The sequence below is a fragment of the Schistocerca piceifrons genome, chromosome 5, assembly GCF_021461385.2.
Source record: "Schistocerca piceifrons isolate TAMUIC-IGC-003096 chromosome 5, iqSchPice1.1, whole genome shotgun sequence".
NCBI lineage: Eukaryota > Metazoa > Arthropoda > Insecta > Orthoptera > Acrididae > Schistocerca > Schistocerca piceifrons.
In genome coordinates this window covers 161,826,644-161,846,685 of record NC_060142.1, presented here as the reverse complement: position 1 = coordinate 161,846,685, position 20,042 = coordinate 161,826,644, and the positions used below count along the sequence as shown (strand labels likewise).

Here is a 20,042-nt window from a genome sequence, read left to right as displayed (position 1 = left end):
TCCATTGTTCCCATATCAGTTTTAATTGTTCCTATATCTGTTTTTAATTCAGATCCTAAAGTTTCCATTCGTGTTTCCATTTTTAATATAGCACTCATCAACTGCCCCATAGTAACTGTTTCAAAATTATTTTCGCCCCTAACATTTCCCGCAAAACCAGTTTCCTTCGTCATAGCTGTAAAGCTATCTGTGTTCGATACTATTCCAGAATCTTCTATCGTTAATCTCGGATTCTGTGAATTATCTGATTGAGAAAAATTTTGAAATGGTTCCGGACTATTTTCCCGACTTATTACATTATTTTCCCCTTCATTATCCATCATACTGTTTTCCTCTGTCGGCGAGTTCGCCATGATAACAATTTCGTCATTCTCACTATTCATCATTTTTGCCTTTTTCATTGATCGCGTAATCATTTACAAAACATAAAAAAAAAATTCGTCACTGTACTAAAATTACACACAATGACTCCTTATCTCCAACAAAACCATTCACATGAAATGTTTCCCTCAAACATGATTAACAAACAATTGACATAATTGCACTAGATTGTCAAACGCGTAAACAAGACAACAAATCAAATTCTGAGAAAAAAAATACCATTAGAAGAATGACAATCACCAAATCTACACATGCAAAATAGACTACAATTACTAACTACAAATTACTACAACAATACTACCATCTACTATTTTTACAATCAGTAGAATCCAAGGGACGATCCGAAGCAGCGGTCGCCACGTGCATGGGGGCTTAGTTAAATAAAATTGAATATACTTTTTAAATTTTGGTAGCTGTATGTCCGATTACGCAGTGTCTCGTAATCGGTTGGCCCTGACTAGTATTATTACGCTATCTGACTGCAACAAACAATGTAAGAAAATTTTCGTAAATACAGTTAATTAATTAAGTCCCCCAGCAACTATAAAACCTACAAAACCAATAAGCACAAGAGTAACTGTTCTGTATGTGGGAGTGTGACTCAACGTCCACATCTGGCACGGTTCTTCTCCAACAAGACAAGAATTTTTAAATACCAACTATACTGACGTGACAAAAGAAATTTAGAAAAACTATGATTACGCAAGAAAACCAGAATTCACTCTAATACAAGAACACAAGCCAGGTGCTTTGTTGACTGAACCTGTAGTGACGCATTATTTCAAACACACAAATAATAAAACAACATTGTGGTTTTTACCTTCATATATATTCACGAAATGCACTCTGATCATTACAACAACATCTGTTATCTCTCCCATCCAAATAACTGCATAAAACATGGAACAACACTCTCCACTATTACATCTTACTCCGACTTCACGACAAGCAGTGCCCACTAGCACATCTCGGCACGAACTCTTAACACACACTCTCCTCTCCGATCTCCTAACAAGCACTGACTCCCATGAACTCCCGACAACTACTGTGGAGGCGGCTTAATAGTACTCTTTGGCGCAATCTCTGGCGCAGTGGCACAGTGTAGCCACCTTTCAAGATCACAAAAAATCCCAACGGGTGACTTTCGGTTACTCAGAGCATTTAATATTTCATTAGTGAAAGTATATACATCATTGTCCGTTGATAAAGCTTTCTGGAAACCAAACTGATATTTTGTTAAAACTTTATTTTTTCGAAGGTGTGAAGCTACTTTACAATACATTACTTTTTCAAGAATTTTGGATAAGGCAGTCAGAAGAGAGATTGGGCGGTAGTTTTTGACATCAGACGTATCCCCTTTTTTATCCAGTGGTTTAACAATGGCCTACTACAGTCTATCTGGGAAAATACCCTGCTTCAGAGAGCTATTACATATGTGGCTAAGAATCCCACTTATCTCTTGGTAACGAGCTTTTATTATCCTGCTGGAAATGCCATCAATTCCATGTGAGATTTTATTCTTGAGAGAGTTTATTGTCTTCTTAACGGATGTCAGGAGCATGCATACATGCTACAATCTGAAAATCGACGACCGTGTGCCTGAGGACCATGTGTTTCTCAGCGCCTCGTGTGTATTACCAGGTGTACCGGTACGTAATGAGCGTTTTTTTGTGAAAATGAAACACTAATTTTGAATTGAAAAGTAAAAACCTTTTATTCAAAGTACTGAGCATTGCTTTCTATACATTTTGACCACCTTTCTGGCAATTTGTGGACACCACGCCAATAGAAATGTTCGTCTTTTGAGGCAGACCAATCAGACACCCAATGTTCGACTTCTTCGTAGGAATCGAAGTGTTCCTCAGCCAATGCGTGTCCCATTGATGAAACCAAATGGTAGTCGGAAGGGGCCCAGTCTGGTGAATACGGCGGTTGGGTAGCAGCTCCCAGCTCCTGAACCAGTTTTGCTTTGTGTGCAGGTGCATTGTCGTGTAAAAAAACTACTTTGCCATGTCTTCTGGCCCCTTCTGGTCTTTTTTCGATCAATGCATTGTTAAAATTGATCATTTGTTGTCTATAGTGATTAGTATTCACCGTTTCACCAGGTTTTAGAAGCTCATGATACACCACACCCCTCTGATCCCACCAAACACAGAGCATTGTCTTCTTGCCGAATCGATCTGGTTTTGCAGTCGATGTTGATGGTTGTCCCGGATTAACCCATGATTTTTCCCGTTTAGGATTCTTAAAATAAACCCATTTTACATCGCCAGTAACAATTCGATGCAAAACTGATTTTCTTTCATGTCTTTCATGCAAAATTTGACAAATGGTTTTTCGGTTTTCCATCTGTCTTTCATTCAGTTCATGTGGCACCCATTTTCCACACTTTTGGATCTTTCCCATCTCTTTCAAACGATCAAAAATTGTTTGTTCTGCAACATTTAGCATTACTGCCATTTGCTTCTGACTCAAAGTATCATCTTCATCCAATATTGCTTGCAATTCGTCGTCTTCAAACTTTTTTGGTGGTCTTCCACGTTCTTTATTTCTTACATCAAAATCATTATTTCTGAGCCGTTGAAACCATCTTTTGCTTCTGATAGAGCATGATCACCATATGCCTCGACAAGCATTCGATGCGACTCTGCAGCACTTTTTTTTTTTTCAAATGAAAACAAAAAATTAATGCTTTCCGCAAATCATCACTTTCTGGTACAAAATTCGACATTGTTAACACGATGAAAACATATGATGATGTTTGTTCCATGACTTGATGTATACCAAATATCTTTGACAGATGTCATACCAACCAACCAAAAAAAAATTAAGGCTCGTTCACAACAAATGTTCAATGTTCCCTATCGACACATTGGTATCTTAACGCTCGTTTCATACCGGTACACGTGGTATAACAGTTGTAATCCCCTATACCGGAGAGAGACTGAAAGGAACGTTTCGCAAGCATGACTGGAAAGAGGCCTTCCTTTGAGATACTATAAAGCTGTGTATATGTAACAGATGGAGGAGTTTGTGAGAATTCTTTTCTTGTTTATTTTATTCTCTGACCACCTCCCGATACAGGATCCCATGAAAGGACTTGCTAACATATCTTTTTAAGTAGTATCGGGGGCTGCAGAGAGCAGCCGGCACCTGTGTAGGAGCTCCGAGGCGTCCTTGGCGGCGGGACGCGCGCACCAGTCGTACTCGTTAGACGAGACGACTGCATTAGTAAACAATCCGCGCCACGTTTACTCTGACACTGACCGCCCCGCCTTCCTGTGCTGTTGCAGAGGTCTGTGCTGTTCCGGACGGACAGCTCGGCGCGGCTGTACGGGGAGTCCATGACGACGTACACCTCCAACCCAGAGTCCTTCGTCTCCGCCCAGGATGAGGTACGTACCACCATGTTCCTACATCGCAGCGCTGCCAGCCGCCTCACCAAGTTGCCGGACCTACTACAGTAGAGTCTCGATTATCCGACCTAAACCGGCCGCGGCAAGGTCGGATAAGTGGGAAGGTCGGATAACAAGCAAAATAATACAAAAAAACAACACAAAAATTAAACTAAAGTAGGCCAAATGAGGTAAACATTTAATACAGTAAAATACAAATCAAATTAGACTGAATAGATATTTACTGTGTGAAGAAGTTAGTAATTGTCTTTTGTTTGCCTGCTGTTTGCCGTTTTTTTTTTTTTTTTTTTTTTTTTTTTTTTTTTTTTTTTTTTTTTTTTTTTGCTGCTAAATCACGTAGCCTCTCAAGAAGTAAAACCTCGGTAGACGATGTTTCCTCCAATTGCTCTACATATTTTAAAGCAGTTTCTAAGGCTTTGTGTCCGTTGTGAGAAATCATGCGCGCCCTTTCCTCCACTAAATCCGCTTCTTCGTCTTCTTCTTTTTCGTTTACCATGTTGACTATTTCTTCATCTGTCACTTCAAATTCTTTGTCTTGGACAATCCATTCATTTATGTCATCTACTGTGGCCTCAGCACATCCCGGAACTTTTGGTAACAATGAAAGCAGGGTAGTATTTTCTGGTTCGGTCTGCTGCTGTAGATTTTCATCATCTGGAGAATTTTCTTGATTTTCCTGTAGCAAAATTTTCCAGGATTTTGCAATTGTATTTGCTCCAACACTCTCCCAAGATTGGGCCACATTATAAGCTACGTCTTTCAAATTAATACGGCGCAAATGCTCGAGCATGTCTTCTCCCTTGTCCATAGCATTAATTAAAGAGAAACGCAAGTTTCTGTGGTATTTTCTCTTCAGTGTCTCTAAGGTCCCTTGGTCCATAGGGTGACATAAGGATGTGACATTTGGAGGCAAAAACATGGCCTTTATATCTTGATCTTGAAGTTCATCTTCATTAGGATCACAAGTGGTATTGTCTAGAAGCAATAGTGTTTTGCGGCGCAAGTTGTTAGCTTTCAAAAACCTTTCCGTTTGTGGCACGAACTCGTTAAAAAACCATTCTTTAAAAATGTCTGAGCTCATCCAAGCATTTTTGGGTTGTAATATTTCACCGGTAAAGCATTTGTAGATACATTTATAAATGCTCTCGGTATTTTAGACAGTTTCAATTTCAAATTTGCTGTAGCGTTACTGTATGCAAGAATTGTCACCCTTTCTTTGCTACGTTTGTAGCCTGGCGCTGCCTTTTCGGCCTTTGATGTTTATGTTTTTTCCGGTGACATTTTGTAATTGAGACCAGTCTCGTCGCAGTTAAAAATTTGATCGCCTATTAAGTTTTCCTTGTCCAATACCTTATGAAGTTTATTCCTAAACAATTTAACAGCTTCAAAATTTTCTGAAAGCTTTTCACCACAGACATTAAGTTGCCGAATTCCATATCTTTTCTTCCATCTATCGAGCCAGCCTACAATAGCTGTGAAATCAGTTTCACCTTCGTTTAGTTCTTTACGAAACTTTAAGGCTTTTTCCTGCAAAATATGTCCCGACATGGGTACACCTTTATCTCTATGTTGAGTAAACCACAGGAACAAAGCTTCACTTGCTTTTTCGTAATCACATTTTTTCCGATCTTCCAAAACAACCGAGGTTGCCCACTGAGAATACCACTTCTCAATTTCATTGCGGTTCCTTTTCCAGTCTCAAACTGTTGTTTTCCCAACATTATAATCTTGCGCCACTTTTAATAAAGTTTGACCATTGTCTATTCTTTTTAAAGCTTTAAGTTTTTCTTCCATTGCAACGACCACCTTTTTCCGTTTTGAAGTCATCACCACAAATTTTTACAATAAACAAAGTGCAACACATCCGCTCCACTACAGATCTAAGCACTGAAAAGTGAGGAGTAGCAGAGGGCGACAATGAACTGAGTAACAACAAAAAACACGTTAGTCACTGACCTGTCGTCGGCTTGCGCACCGCCGGCGCGGTGAAAGGGTCGGATAACACAGAAGGTCGGATAACCGAAGATCGGATAATCGAGACTCTACTGTAACACAACACACTAACGACGAGGGCGCCGACCTCGGCGATGAGCTCTGATCATTTCCCTACCGACATTTGCAAGCAGTGGGAAAGGTTCGAAAATCTGGTGGTTGGGTACCGCATGCTCTAAGCCGAAATCACAAAAATCTGCCTGTGACCGTAAATGCATCTTTGCTTGCTCTTCATCAGCTGGCTCGTGAACGACATGACCATTCATTCCTACCCTGTATCGTTATGGGTGACGAGAAATGGTGTCTTTTTTTTCTAACGTAAGGAAAAGAAAGGAATGGTTGGGTCCAAAAAAAGCAGCAACTTCCCTCACAATGACCTGTGCACATCAGCAAAAGATAATGTTATGCATACGGTGGAACAGCGACGATGTGGTGTACTAGTATTTGATTTCCCAAGCTGTAACCACCACTGCTTTATAGTTATTGTCAACAACTGAGGCGTCTTGCACACGCAACCCATGAACAAAGGCCAGGAAGACTGCGTGAAGTGATGCTAGTACACGATTAACACCCACCCGCGTTCTGGTAGACTGATGAAAACACACTATACAGGAACTGGGTTGGGCAGTCATTCCGCAGCAGTCTTACTTACCTGATCGTGCGCTCTCAGATTTTCATCTTTTCCACTCTGTGTCGAACAACCATTAATCAACTTCCTTTCCAAGTGTAAACGCGCTCCCAAAATGACTCGACGACTTCTTTACCACAAAATCACGTGGATATCTACAGTTACGGGATCGAATAGTAGTTACCCCAGCGTTGGCAGACTGTTGTAGGTAGTGAAGGAGAATATATTATTGCCGACAAAATTCTCCGTTACTGTATCTGTTGCGTTTATTAAACTTGCGGAAAAACTTTACGAAGTTACGCACCAATCCAGTATGATGAAATACATTTTTATGTACTGCTACCAACAAGTAAATGAACGGCTTATTTGTGAAACACTTTTAGTTTCTTGCAACTGCAGATTTCTAACATTTCGTTCATTTTGAGCCGGCAACAATGGACACACACGGAGAGGTATTAATCACTTGCTCAGTGCTTGCGATTTCAACATGCTCTACAGTGAAAACGATTTTTAAATGTGAAATATTCGAAACAGAAATTTAAAAAGAAAAAACAACGATAAACTGAAGTTACAACAACAGGATAAATGTACGTACAAGAAAAATATCCCAGGTATTTCCAAAACGTGTGTTGTAAAGCAGCACGATATCCGTTGCAAATTCACTCATCGCAGTGGTGTGTGATTTTTATCAGCACAGTCGTAAATGTTTCGCGAGAGTGGCTCATCACTACCAGTTCGACACTAAACAGTGTGGTTTCACATTCGCATCACAAGTTTTAAAGCTTTGGCGCCGGCGACACCGGCGCTGTGTGGTCTCACGTGGTACGAAACCGTCCGCGCGGCGCGAACGAGCTCCGCTGAACACGAAGTTGTCATCAAACCATTCTTAACGAAAAACAATATAGTCATGAGAGAGGCTGTAAGGTACGAGGAGAGGCTGTTTGCTACATTATGATTTCTAGCCAGTGACAGGAGTTAAGAGGACCTCAAATTCATTCGCCAAAACGATTTCTGAAACCTGCAAAAAGATTTGTAGTTGAGTAAGAAAATACATCATGGCAAAGCAAAATATATAAAACAAAACAAGTTCATGTAAACATTAATTTATTTATGTGTATAGCATAAAAGGTGACCTGTAAGTTTAAGAAACTCATTTGAAGTTCTAATAAATACAACAGATACATAAGAAATGAAGCTTTATACTCCGGAGGAAAATTACCTAATAGTTGACACTTCAAGCATTGTAGCTGGTTTCCTCCAATCAGAGCGCTCGCCGGCCGTATGGCCGAGCGGTTCTAGGCGCTTCAGTCTGGAACCGCGCGACCGCTACGGTCGCAGGTTCGAATCCTGCCTCGGGCATGGATGTGTGTGATGTCCTTGGGTTAGTTAAGTTTAAGTAGTTCTAAGTTCTAGGGGACTGATGACCTCAGATGTTAAGTCCCATAGTGATCAGAGCCATTTGAACCATTTTTTTCAGAGCCCTCAGCATTACTCCCGAACTGTTCGCCGTTGCCAAACTGCCTGAACAACTAGTTCACTTCGAATTCCTTGTCCGGCTTTCTTTCTTGATTGGTTTGGATCCAGTATTCTGTGTCTGGTCGTTATATTTCGTATTTCATCAAACCACACCAAACACACACACACACACACACACACACACACACACACACACACACACACAACGACGCTAACGAAATACATTTCATACATAGCACTAACCAAACACAAGTGGAACCTTCGGCACAAGGGGTGATTCTGCGTCACATGTACAGTTATTATTATCACAGAGATCGGCTTAGATTAGATAAGCTTCACACGACATTGCCTGAAGTCGAATTTTTGAAAGCTGCAACTAGTCATTGCGACTGGTCACGAGAGTCATAAATACACCAACTTTCTGCAGAGTAATGCCGTGGTGTATTGGTAAGCGTTGTAACCTGACTGTAAAACGTCCCAGGTTCGAATACCATCAAATTTTGCGAAAGTTTTTATTTTTTAAATCTTATCAGAAGATTTTATCATTTTTATTTAATTAACTGGTTTAAATGCAATAGTTTTTATTTCTAATATTCTGCCGCGTCATTTCCATCATCGTATTGACTTTTTTGTTTTCTCTTACTTTTCTTCCTGTCATTCTTTTTTTCCTTTGGAACCTGCTTGTGTCGCCTATAATCTGCAAACAAGTGCCAACCGGGACTGCTCATCGGTTGGTAACGCGACGTCCTGTTTAGCCAGCATGAGGATAGTTTCAGGTAACCGGTGGTAAACAGAAATTACAGTTTGCTTTTACTAAACTGAAATTTGGCTGCGGATCATGGCTGTGCAAACAAAAATATTAGGAAAATTTTCTGTCTTGAGTTTGCTCGTAGAGGTTAGCCTTAAACGCTGTGAACAATGTGGCCTTGATTTTAGTTCTGCCATAGACAGCTGAGCACCGTTTTCTCGGATACTTTGCAGATCGTGAGGTTGTGGTTAGCTTAGGATATGAGTGTGAATTTAGGGCTACGGAACGCGTCCTCTGCCTCAGTTCAGTCATTGGTCACTTAAAATCAACTGTCGACACAGCATCTCCCATTTCCGTCATATCTTGCGGCGGCCGCTTCCAACGTCGTCCCGCGTTACCCATTAACAACATTTGTGAAGCGACTCGCCGTGCCTATAACCGAGCGGTAGCCGGCAGCGGATGTTGCAACCCTGTAGCGGCAAGTGACAGACACCAGCATTTTAATCGGACTATAGTGTCCGCCCCTATAGCTTGAGTTGTCAGCGTGACGGAGTGCCGTCCTACGGGCCCGGGTTCGATTCCCGACTGGTTCGGGGATTTTCTCCGCTCAGGGACTGGATGTTGTGTTGTCTTCCTCATCATTTCATCCCCATCCAGCGCGCAGGTCGCCCAATGTGGCGTCGAATGTAATAAGACCTGCACCAAGGCGGCCGGACCTGCCCTGCAAGCGGCCTCCTGGCCAATGACGCCAAACGCTCATTTCCATCGGACTATAGTTAACTGTTAGAACTGTACAAATAAAAAATAAAATAAAAAGCCAGCACTTTTCTCTTCATATCAGAGGGCTTGGATATAGGCTGGACTTTTTTAACAGTTACAACAATGAAGCAAGTATATTTTATGTATTAACGCTGGTTAAAACTCGATATTTCTGTTTATAAGTTTCATTTCCGATAAGTATCGGAAATAAAATCTAAAAACAGGAACACTGAAGGTCGTTAAAAAAATTAAAAAAGTACTTATTTCTTGCGTCTATATTGTTGTACTCCTTGCACGACGTGTTCCACAAACATTTGCAGTCTTGAAGTCTTTAAAATTCTCCAGAAACTCTATCCTTAAAGTTTCGTCCGACTTCTAGCTGTCACGTACTTTAGAACACATTTAATCCTGCGCACAATGACAAAAGACGAACTTTTGTCTGGCGGTTGGCACGACAGCGCTACACACGGCACGATTTGTTGTTGGAGATGGGTGGGGGTGTCAGCTGTCGTGTGGTCATGCTCGCCCAACAACCAGACAAGGAAGGTTCGTCGATCTGTCAGTCAAAACGCCTGCACACGTCTAATTTAGTTTTGACGACCCCCTGCATCGTATGATGTCGGGAAGGACTGGACGCGTGCCGCGAAATGGAGAAGTCATTGTTTACGGGCACGGGACGCCGGCACGGTTTGCTGGAGTGTAGAGGTCGCTGCGATAAGCGGCGTACCGCAGTGTCGGTGGACAGAGTGCGATTTGGCCGTCAGTAGAGGAACGGCCGGCTAACAGCTGCTGGAGGGACGCTCCGGAGCCGCAGCCGCCATGGCCGCGCTGCTCGCACCGGTAAGTCTACCCTCTGCTCTACTCTTCTGTCAAGGTTATTCGCAGCGTGCCGGTTGTGAATACATCCACATGTACCCATTTTGTTCAGCAACGACCTCTTTCTCTCTCCCTCGCCAAGTTTGGAGGAAAGCGGGCGAGCTTTTGGAGGACCTAATATCCCGTCTAGCCTTAGGTTCGCTTGTTTTGCCTAAGTTCCGTCAAGAGAAGAAATACGCAACTCCAGCATTTTAATGTCGCCAGTGGGAAACCTCTCGCAGATCCCCAGCTGGGATGGAAGTATTACATCGTTTGATGTTTCTTCTTGCATTTCCGTTTTTATCCTGTCTTTAGTTCTTTTATAGTGCTGTTGTAAGTGTGCTTCCTTGACTGTGATGTTAACTATTGGCATGATGTGCACACGTTTTCCTTGCTTCTTTTTACGTAATACTAGCTGCAGTGCCCGGTGTTGCCCGGAATGTTTCATATCTGCCACATAACGTAATTGGACCTGGGCCTTGTTGATACTCATAGTCAAAGCAAGTCGCTTGGGGAAACTGCAATCGCTTTAAATCGAAGGGCGTATTTGAATCATTGTGTGTTAACAGAATGTGACGAATGGATGTCTTCACCTCTATGAAAAAATTAATTGCGCCATCTGTTATTACATTTTGCGATAAGAATCTCATTGTATTTTCTTGGAGAATTCGTCCTCTGTTGTTTCAGCTCTGTTTTCACTGTTTCAAGTAGGGTTCTTTGTGAGCACGATTTGAACTGTTCGAACAGTACCGGAAATCTCGGGTTCTGTTAGATATTTTGATCGGCCCGCGGTCTAGTTACTTCTGATGCTATTATACACAAGACGGATAGTGCCGCTGCAGTTTCTCACGGTAGAAAAGCTTAACGGGATAATTAATTTTGTCAGACATTTAATTTTACATTAATTTTGTCCATTATTTCATCTGAATGCAGAAATTCGAAGTAAACTGGTACTTTCCGAGATTTTTTGGTAACAACCTTTCCCCTTTATCACATACATGGACGTTTACAGTCATATTACGAAATCTTATGTGCACAGTGATCTTCCTCTGGTCTTGAAGGTAAAGTTTGCAAGATGTCGTCAATATTGGGATAAAACTGTAGATTAGTATGGATTACAGATATGCTATGCGTTGGATATGGGTGCTTGAACCTTGAAACACGTATGTAACATAGCAGCGATGGCGAGGCATTGTAGCATCTGTGACCAGAGAGTATGCGCTTGACCGCGCGAGTGTTGCGAGCGATTCTCTGTCAGTAGTCAGTCGTTGCGAGTCGGTCAAGTTAGTCGTTGCGAGTCTGTAGCTCTGTCTAGTTGAGAGCTGTACTCAGTCTGTAGTCGTCATGCAGAGCGGTCGGTCAGTAGTAGCAGCCCAGTGCGGTTGTGTGATGTAGGCGGTCGGCAACACTGGTCAAGATGAGGAATAAGGTATACGGTTAATTAATATAATCATTAGATAATGAAAAATTTTATTTATTGTAATTATTCTCCAACAAGTCTCCCAATAATAATTTTTTTTATTTCAAAAGCATTTTCTCAAAAATTTAATTTTTTATTGAACTCAAGATTTCGTTGCACTTCCCATTTCATTCCACTTCTTTTGAAGAAAAATTCCATTAAAATCACAAAAAAAAGAGAATATTATTATTTGCAATGCAGTTCCTCCAAGCGGTGCGCAACAACAAGAGCAGATATGTGACATCCATTTATTCTGAGGTAAGACTTTAATTCTGATTGTTTTACACAGGGCCAAAGACCGATATTTCGGTTTAATTGAATTTTCTTGTCACTGAATGGACTTTAATTTTTTGAAGGATTTATATTTGAGTCAGATTGCGAATTTCACATTTTTGTTGCCATTGTCAGTAGATTTCATTGTGGGCAGGTTACGCATAGAGCCATGTCCATCAGCATTTCTAATTAGTATCATCCTTTTTCTTTTAAAATTTTTGTGGGGAGGTTACACTCGGGTCCCATTTCTATTAAGTATTGTCCTTGTCTTTTCTTATAAAATTACGGTGGGGAGGTTACAACCTAGTCGTTGATAGTTGCATTGATGATTCCGTTAGTAGTTGGGACTTCAGTGTTTCTGTTTAGCCCATATTTATCAGCCTCCTAAATCAATCTATCGAGGACAGTTTTCCTGTAATTCGCGGCATTCTTCAGCCTGCTGACATGATTTGTTTACTTGGTGTCCGGTTGAGATTTTTTTTCACAGTAAATGACATTTTTCGGAGCCCCCACTAATAACGTGTATACCCAAATCCACTACTCCTGTTGATATACTTATCTTGTTGTGCAGGGTTGCAGGTCTAAGCTTCATATCTATGTCCGAGGTGATCTTGTAGCTTTATAAATAACACACACTTCATCTAATCTTTATTATTACTCTGTTCGTCAGCATGAGATCGTTGCACCAAACGCCTGAAGTATCTTGCTGCCTTAGGGAGTCAGTATTGCCACTTTAATCCTATCCAAAACAATGTTGTGCTATCCTGGAAACACATCAGGGCCTCTGAAAACACACAACCACCGTCAACCCAGGAGCCACTGACAGTAAAGACAACCCTTCACATGAGGCTGGTGCTTTTATTGTAGGGCTAGTGACGTCATTCCCACGGCACCACACAAGCCTTGCGTCAGAGTGATGGTGGGTCTTTTGACTGAAATGTCGTGTAAATTTAAGTTACAGCAGTGGCTGATAACACAGATAGTTCAGTGCATTAAAATTACATTTGGAATCCCTTACAGACTGCCGCTCTTGCTCACATGCAAATTGTTAGTTTTGAGTGGTGGAAAATCCTAAAAACATCGCCGTAATAATAAAGTCTAAGTGAAACTAGTTATCAGATGTTACGTATTTTGACGTCCTGCACCACTGAAATAGAAAAATGCTTCAAAAGAATTTTTACACTTTTTTGGGAAGCAAGATGAACAATGTTTTTATACCAAATTTAGGTGGATTGTTTTATGGAAGTTATCTTCCACAAAACATTGTTACTGCGGAAACATTTTAGTAAGCAGGGGATAATTCATAGAAGAGAAACCAAATTTGAAAGGGACGAAATATTTTAAATAATTTTATGTAATGGACGAAAGTCCGTTACCTAAACAGCCTCCTCTTCCCGGTCGTGACGATCTAAATGATTTCTACCGGCCGCCTTGCGGCGTCTTGCGCATGCCGTATGGAGGGCCGTGCGGTCAACACATCCTCACTGGGCCGCTTTGCAGACTTCCCCGATCGCGGAGTCGCTACTACTAAACCCCTCAGTTGGCATCACCACGTGACTGAGTGCACCTTGTACCAGTCCCTCCCTCCTCCCCCCCCCCCCCCCCCCGGAAAGATCCTTAGCAGTACCAGGTATCGAACCGGGGTCCTCCACATGGTAGCCATCTATGCTGACCACGCATAGTGATCTATCCATACCTGTGTAGCATATTCCAGGGTTGGCCTCAGGAACATTTCCGTACATCTGCAACGTTACTGGTGCCGCTGCCCCACGTGTTCTATATTGTATTACATTGATCTTGACTGTTTTCGTTGTTTGCTGCAGCGATCTTCTGCGTGGTGGCGTCACTACATATTAGAAGATTTAAGGTGATTTGAAGATATTAACCTGTTAGCTGTGTTGTTCTCTTCCCCTTAGATTGACTGCTGCCGTTTAGCTGGGTGTCTTTTTCAATAAACTGTTTCAATGTACAACTACTTGCGACTTGGGTGGGTTTCAGCGTATGCGCCATTTTTCTATTCTTGTAACGTGGTTATGTATCAGTCAGCCCTTGCAGACATCGCTTAGATTGAGGGGTTGACTCAGAACACGCTATCGTCTTCATACAGCACTATGTCTTAATCAGGGCCTCTTGTGTTTGGTATGTCAGCTGTACACAGGCTGTACACGGGCTGTACAACAGGAGTGGTATAACAGCACCCCCTCCCTGCTGTATGAATGTGCTAAATGATATATTGCCGACTTGTATTTCCTAACACTGTCGCGTCTTAGAAGTTGCTGTTGCAGGGTGACACTGTACTCGGGATATATCCTAGGGTGGTAGATGTATAGTGATAGCAAGGAATCGAATACGTCCCCTCTCACAAGAGTCCTGACCGAAGAGTAAAGACAAATCGTGTGAAGATTTTGCCTTGTGAATGTAATCGTACTTTGTATTTCTGCCATCATGGGTGTATTCTTAGAGATCTGATTTGCAGTCTCTTCTTTAGAAGTATTTTTGAGGTTGTTATAGTGAATGATGGGTCCAATAACTTTCTCGTCTGTTACCAAATAACATTTGTCTCAATCATTTCCCTCGTTACTTACGCATCAGATTCTTATTATTTAGGCTGTTTGTTTCTTACCCATATGCATATCTATCTCCCCCCCCCCCCCTTGCGGTTGCTTTGGCGTTTATCGCATCGATAGTGTAAAATACCCAAAACAAATGTCTTCCCTAAATATTTTGTCTTGTACTGATTGTAATTATGTGTATGGCATTGGTTGGCAACTGCAGTTCTTCTGATATGTATATGTCTGCTATTACTGATTAATGTACTACTTGAATTACAGAATTCGTGTCCTTTATTATTTATGGAGATATTTCTAAATTTGTTTTGGCATATATCTATGGTTGTCGCTCTAGTTCTTTGTACTTCTCTAGTCTTAGATGTGATAAGGTAGTGTCAAATCTCTTAAAACTCTGTTCCTTTGCACAATTGTTTAAGATCATAATAAAACAAATGCAGTGTCCTCAAACTTTTTGGTGCTGTTAATCATTCTAGTCCATTTCCATGGATAGTGAGCATGGTTTCCTACATTAGCTGCTTTAATGCTGTTAATTTTTGAGTATTCTTTTTGCGTAGTTACAGTCAGTATATTTTTTCTACCGTCTGTTAAAATTCTACTAGTTTCTCGACGCCGATAAAATTTGTGAAATTACTTTCCCATAGCGGCAAAGTTTGACACCCCGGTTCTTCTGATGTATGCAATACCATTGTATTTACTATTTATAAAATTCTCTCGTACTTCCAGCCACGTTAAGTGGTTTAAAATCCACAAGCTCTTTCGCCTGAGTACTGATCTGCCATTGATAAGTGGTGAGTCACCACCTGAGAGAATGGCTGAGATGCACTCTCCCGAAAGCCCGCGGATTTTAAACCACTTGACATGGCTGGAAGCTCGAGAAAATTTTATCAGTGCACATTGCTGTGAAACCATGCATTAATTTACAGTTCTGCCTTTGCTCTTGTGAAACCAAAGTGGTCTTGTTATCGCTGGCTTGAGATAAAAAGACCACTATTCTTTACAAATATCTGAATTTAAAAAATTAGTTACAAAGTAATTGGTGACTGCTTGCTTTATCCTTGAAGCTATGAGTAACGTATAATTTCCCTCATATTTCTTAGAGGATAGAAGTACCATATTCGCCCAAAATCAGCTGCCATGGCGTTAAAGCTGCACTCCTAAATTTCGAGGAAGAGGTAAAACAAATGTTTTTGCCTGTAAATAAGCTGCATACTGAGAGAAGAAAAATGACCAAAAATTTATATGTAGTTAAAAGTAAGACATTTGATAAAACACATCGGCAACATTTTGTCATCTATCATCACTATCAGTAACGGTGTTCACTGCATCAATCACTTCTATTATTTTCTTCATTCTGTTCCCATAGTACGTCATCCTCAATGCCACCCAGCGCATTCGATATGCAGCGTTTCTTGAACCCCTTGATGACGTACTGACTCTGATATTGAGGACCTTGAAACAAGAATACACTCGCAAAAGAGGATGAATGGTGGCATCTTAATCTTAGGAGACGGTATAAGAACGTGGTATTTTCCAGGAGTCAATCTGAATACATTTTTTTCCCGAGCTTATCCTTCAACGGTTTCTTTATGGTCACATTTAGTATCTTTAGTTTTGAAGCTGTTCCTCCGGATCTCACAAGATTTGTCTGTTGTGCAGTAAGTTTCTTTTACTTCAGCAGTTAGCAATTGCCTTAAGTCTGGCCTCATTTGAAAGGAGGTTCCTATATGCTCTCTGAACTGCAGGTAGGATGTATTGTTATTCCATCCTAACCTAGATCTAACTAAAGAAAAATACATTTCCAGATCATCCTGGCTAAACTTGTACATCAGCAAGTAGTTCATCTTTGCCATGATTACATCATTACACAAGCCTTTAATAGTTTCACACAGTGCTAATATCCCAAGTATAGCTGTCTTCCTGTTACCTTTACGTAATAGCTTCCCATTTGTATCTTTCAGGGATGTCAAATAACCGTCTCAAGGAAAGGCTCCCAAACACACTTATTACTCTCCCGTATTGGTGCTTTGTATCCCTTAGCCAAAGGATTTTTTTTGAATTGAACATATCAAATATTTGATCAAAAATAAGACAAAAGTCTGCTGATCCTTCAGATCCCTGAAATTCCTCTAATTTTAAATCGCAGCATAAGTATTGCAGTGCAGAACTAACTGAAGCACTTAATACGTGGACTGCTAACTTCACTTTCATTTTTTGTTGTCCAAGGGTCAGGTGCAATAATTTCAGTTCATTAGCTAGAGTAAGCCCCTCCCTTTCTTGTGTATAATGCAGCTTTTCTATATATTGCCAGGAGACTTTCCTTCCACTCCCAACAACTAAATTCTTACATGTACCAAACATATTTCTAACTAACGTGATAATATGGCAAGGATCTAAAATTATATATACATTGTTACCTGTAACAGGATGAGAAAAATAGGGTTTCATATCAACAGCAATATTTGCCCCCTAACTCCTTTGCCATTGCAATATTAGTGGAAAGTCCATCACAAGTAACAGCTAACACACTGACATTTACATCATACAACATTGTAAAGGCCATTTCAATAATTGTTTTCTTCTCCCAGGCAGAAACACCATGAGTATCCTATAGGGGTTTTCCAATGATCGTTGACACCTACTGCCATAAGAACTAATGCTTCTTCACATTCAACACCCTCTAGTCCTGATGTTGACACACACCTATAATTAACATAGCCTACAAATTCACTTCCATCTCACTCAAAACACTTTATTGACATTTCGTCAAACATTAACGCACAAAACACTTCACGAGACGATTTTGCAACTCTTGCCTTTATAATGTCAAAACTTTCTGACGTAAAACCTGGCAAACCTTCAACACTATTGTACCATCCCCGTAAGGTACTTGCATGTGGTAGGGATAAATTAAATTTGCTGCAAACATACCTGTAAGCAGCAGGTGAATAAAAATTTAAAGTTATAACAAAAGCATTTAACCTATCCGAATATTGCTGTCATCTGTTTTTGCTTCTATCTAGGATCTCCAGTAACATGTCACTGTGAGTAGCGTTAATAAGCGAGATTACTTTATCGTTTACTAAGTTTTTAACTTTTAGTTCTTTTAAAATATTTTGCAAATCTTCTACGTCTGTCTTTTGCGCTTTTTGATCACTGTATTTAACATATTCGTATACTGCACAATTTTTGCTTGCTTCCTTCCTTTCTACAATTTCTTCGAACTTTTCCTTCAGCTTACTTGGACTTGATGGAAATGAATAATTGTGGTCCCCAGTGTAACCAGAAACGTGCACATCAACACACGCGTTTTCTGCTGTCTCATTTCTTGGCTTTGGAGGTTTTCTTGCCTTGGTAACCTGGAAAAGGAACGTTCAAAATTATACACTCAGACACTATGTCCACACTATTTAACCTAGGCCTATACTGCACGATTTCCAGGACACTATACTTTTTTCAAATGAGTTGGAAATTCAAACACTGTCGGTATAGCATCGTCCTTCAGTTGACGTCTGTTTACATAATTTTCCATGTAACAATTCTCTTCAAAATGGAGCGAGCACAGCAAATGATTTGCTGTCGGTTGGAAGTTCTCTCTCCAAGTAGCAACTATCCATTTCCGATTTAGGCATCATTTGTAAGGGGAAACCTAAACAAAAACAAACGCTCGCGATGTATTATTTCTCCATGAAAATGCTATATACAAGTAATCAAAAGTAACAAACAACCAGAAATGACTGACCTGTGAAATGTAACATTGTTTCCGTCTTCCTCTTTGCTTCCATTCTTGCTGTTGCAGTTAAAAGCAGCACACGAACGAACCATGTTTATGCACTGTTTGCCTGCAAATGGCGGCTTCTATCACGTTCAATGTGGTGACGCGACACTAGCGCCAATTTCGCGGTCTAGTTTTTATTTAGTAAGTCTATGACTGCAACTGAATTATAAGCTAACGAAACAATAGGCCTACTGGTAGATCTAAACAATGTTGTCGTCCATGAAACCTGGCTTTGTTGCGTAACAAAATGGAACAAAATCTGCAGTATAACGGTAATTTCTGGCGTACCAACTGCAAGTGTTACAGGATAGTTAATGTTTAAAATATATGTAAATGATATAGTAGAAAGCGCTGGAAGCTCCTTGTTTGCCGATGGAGTGTCAATAAGAAAGCAGCAACGACAGAAGACAGTATAGATTTCCAGACTGATCAGCAGAGGATTGATGAATAATGTAGTTGGGTCTGATCATAAATGTAACATATTGCGCCCCCCCCCCCCCCCCTCCCATACACACACTAAAATGTAACTCGCCCACGAAGGAAGTGATTACAAGGAGCTTGTTCGTCCTATTCTGAGGAGTATTCTTTAATCTGTGATCCTTACCAGAGAGAGAGAGAGAGAGAGAGAGAGAGAGAGAGAGAGAGAGAGAGAGAGAATATCCAACGAACAGGGGCACGTTTCGTCACGTGATCCTTTAGTCGGAGCGAGAGCATTACAGAGATGCTCAATACACTCCGGTGGCAGAGGTTACATTGCGGAGAACTTCACAATTGAAATTTCTAGAGCAATTTCCTGGAAGAGTAGAGCCTCATATCACAACCTCCCACATCTCGCGAAATGACCACGGCGAGAAAATTAAAGAAATTGGAGCTAATAAATAGGGTTCCCAACGATCATCGCGCCATTCGCTAGTGGAAACGGATACCGGGAGTACCCCCCCTGAGTATTATGTAGATTTAAATCTCGCATCATCTTACATCTGCTAGCGTTGACATCCTTAGTAAAATGCAGCCTAAATACTTTCTCAAATAAATGGGCCTTTAAAAAATGTGCACAGCCATATCTCGTCGAATGTTAAGGACGCGTTGTGAACTAAAACCCTACGCAACAAACTGAGAGATTCGCACACATCGCGAGCTGTTTGCAAAATCCTAGGGCAAGCGGATCCGTTATACTGAGAGGTACACATGTTACGTCCAGAATATGGGTCTAGTGACGTTTGTTGAGATATGGCCTTGGAATAGGGATAACATAAGCTCTGCTAAACTGAGTGTGAATGTTCGCAAACATGGCCTGAAAATTGTACTGGCAGCCAGTGACTCTCAACAAAGGTATCTCCTTTCCATAACATAAACAAAACGTATTAGTTTAACAAAGCTAAATTCATACAGCTTCAATGTTGTTCAAGAATTTCCCTCACACTGTGAAAGGTCTTCGGTAAATGGGCGACAATATAGATTTTAATGGAACGCTGAATGTATCCCCTTGATGTTATGCCATTCAGAAATATGTAGAAACAAAGCGGACGGTACCCTAAGGGGCTCACAACTCAGAGTATGCACCAGGCGAGCGTGCGGCCCCAAGCAAGTGCAGTACGGTACTTCCTCCTTTCCTGTGCTGAAGTTTGACTACCTGTGTCTCTTCGCAAACTTACTTTCTTAAACAGTTTTCCTACTGACAACCTAGCTCGGTCGTAGGATAGACGACGT

The 20,042-nt window shown here is 40.9% G+C and overlaps 1 protein-coding gene across 1 annotated transcript in view; it reads left to right on the top strand.

The window, feature by feature from the left end:
* The window catches only part of LOC124798836 (mitoguardin), a 113,265-nt gene that overhangs the window by 38,189 nt on the left and 55,034 nt on the right, over positions 1 to 20,042 (top strand). Inside the window, exon 2 of the mRNA XM_047262367.1 lies at positions 3,675 to 3,776. Coding sequence (XP_047118323.1) covers positions 3,675 to 3,776 — 102 coding nt within the window. The remainder of the gene's footprint in view (positions 1 to 3,674; positions 3,777 to 20,042) is intronic.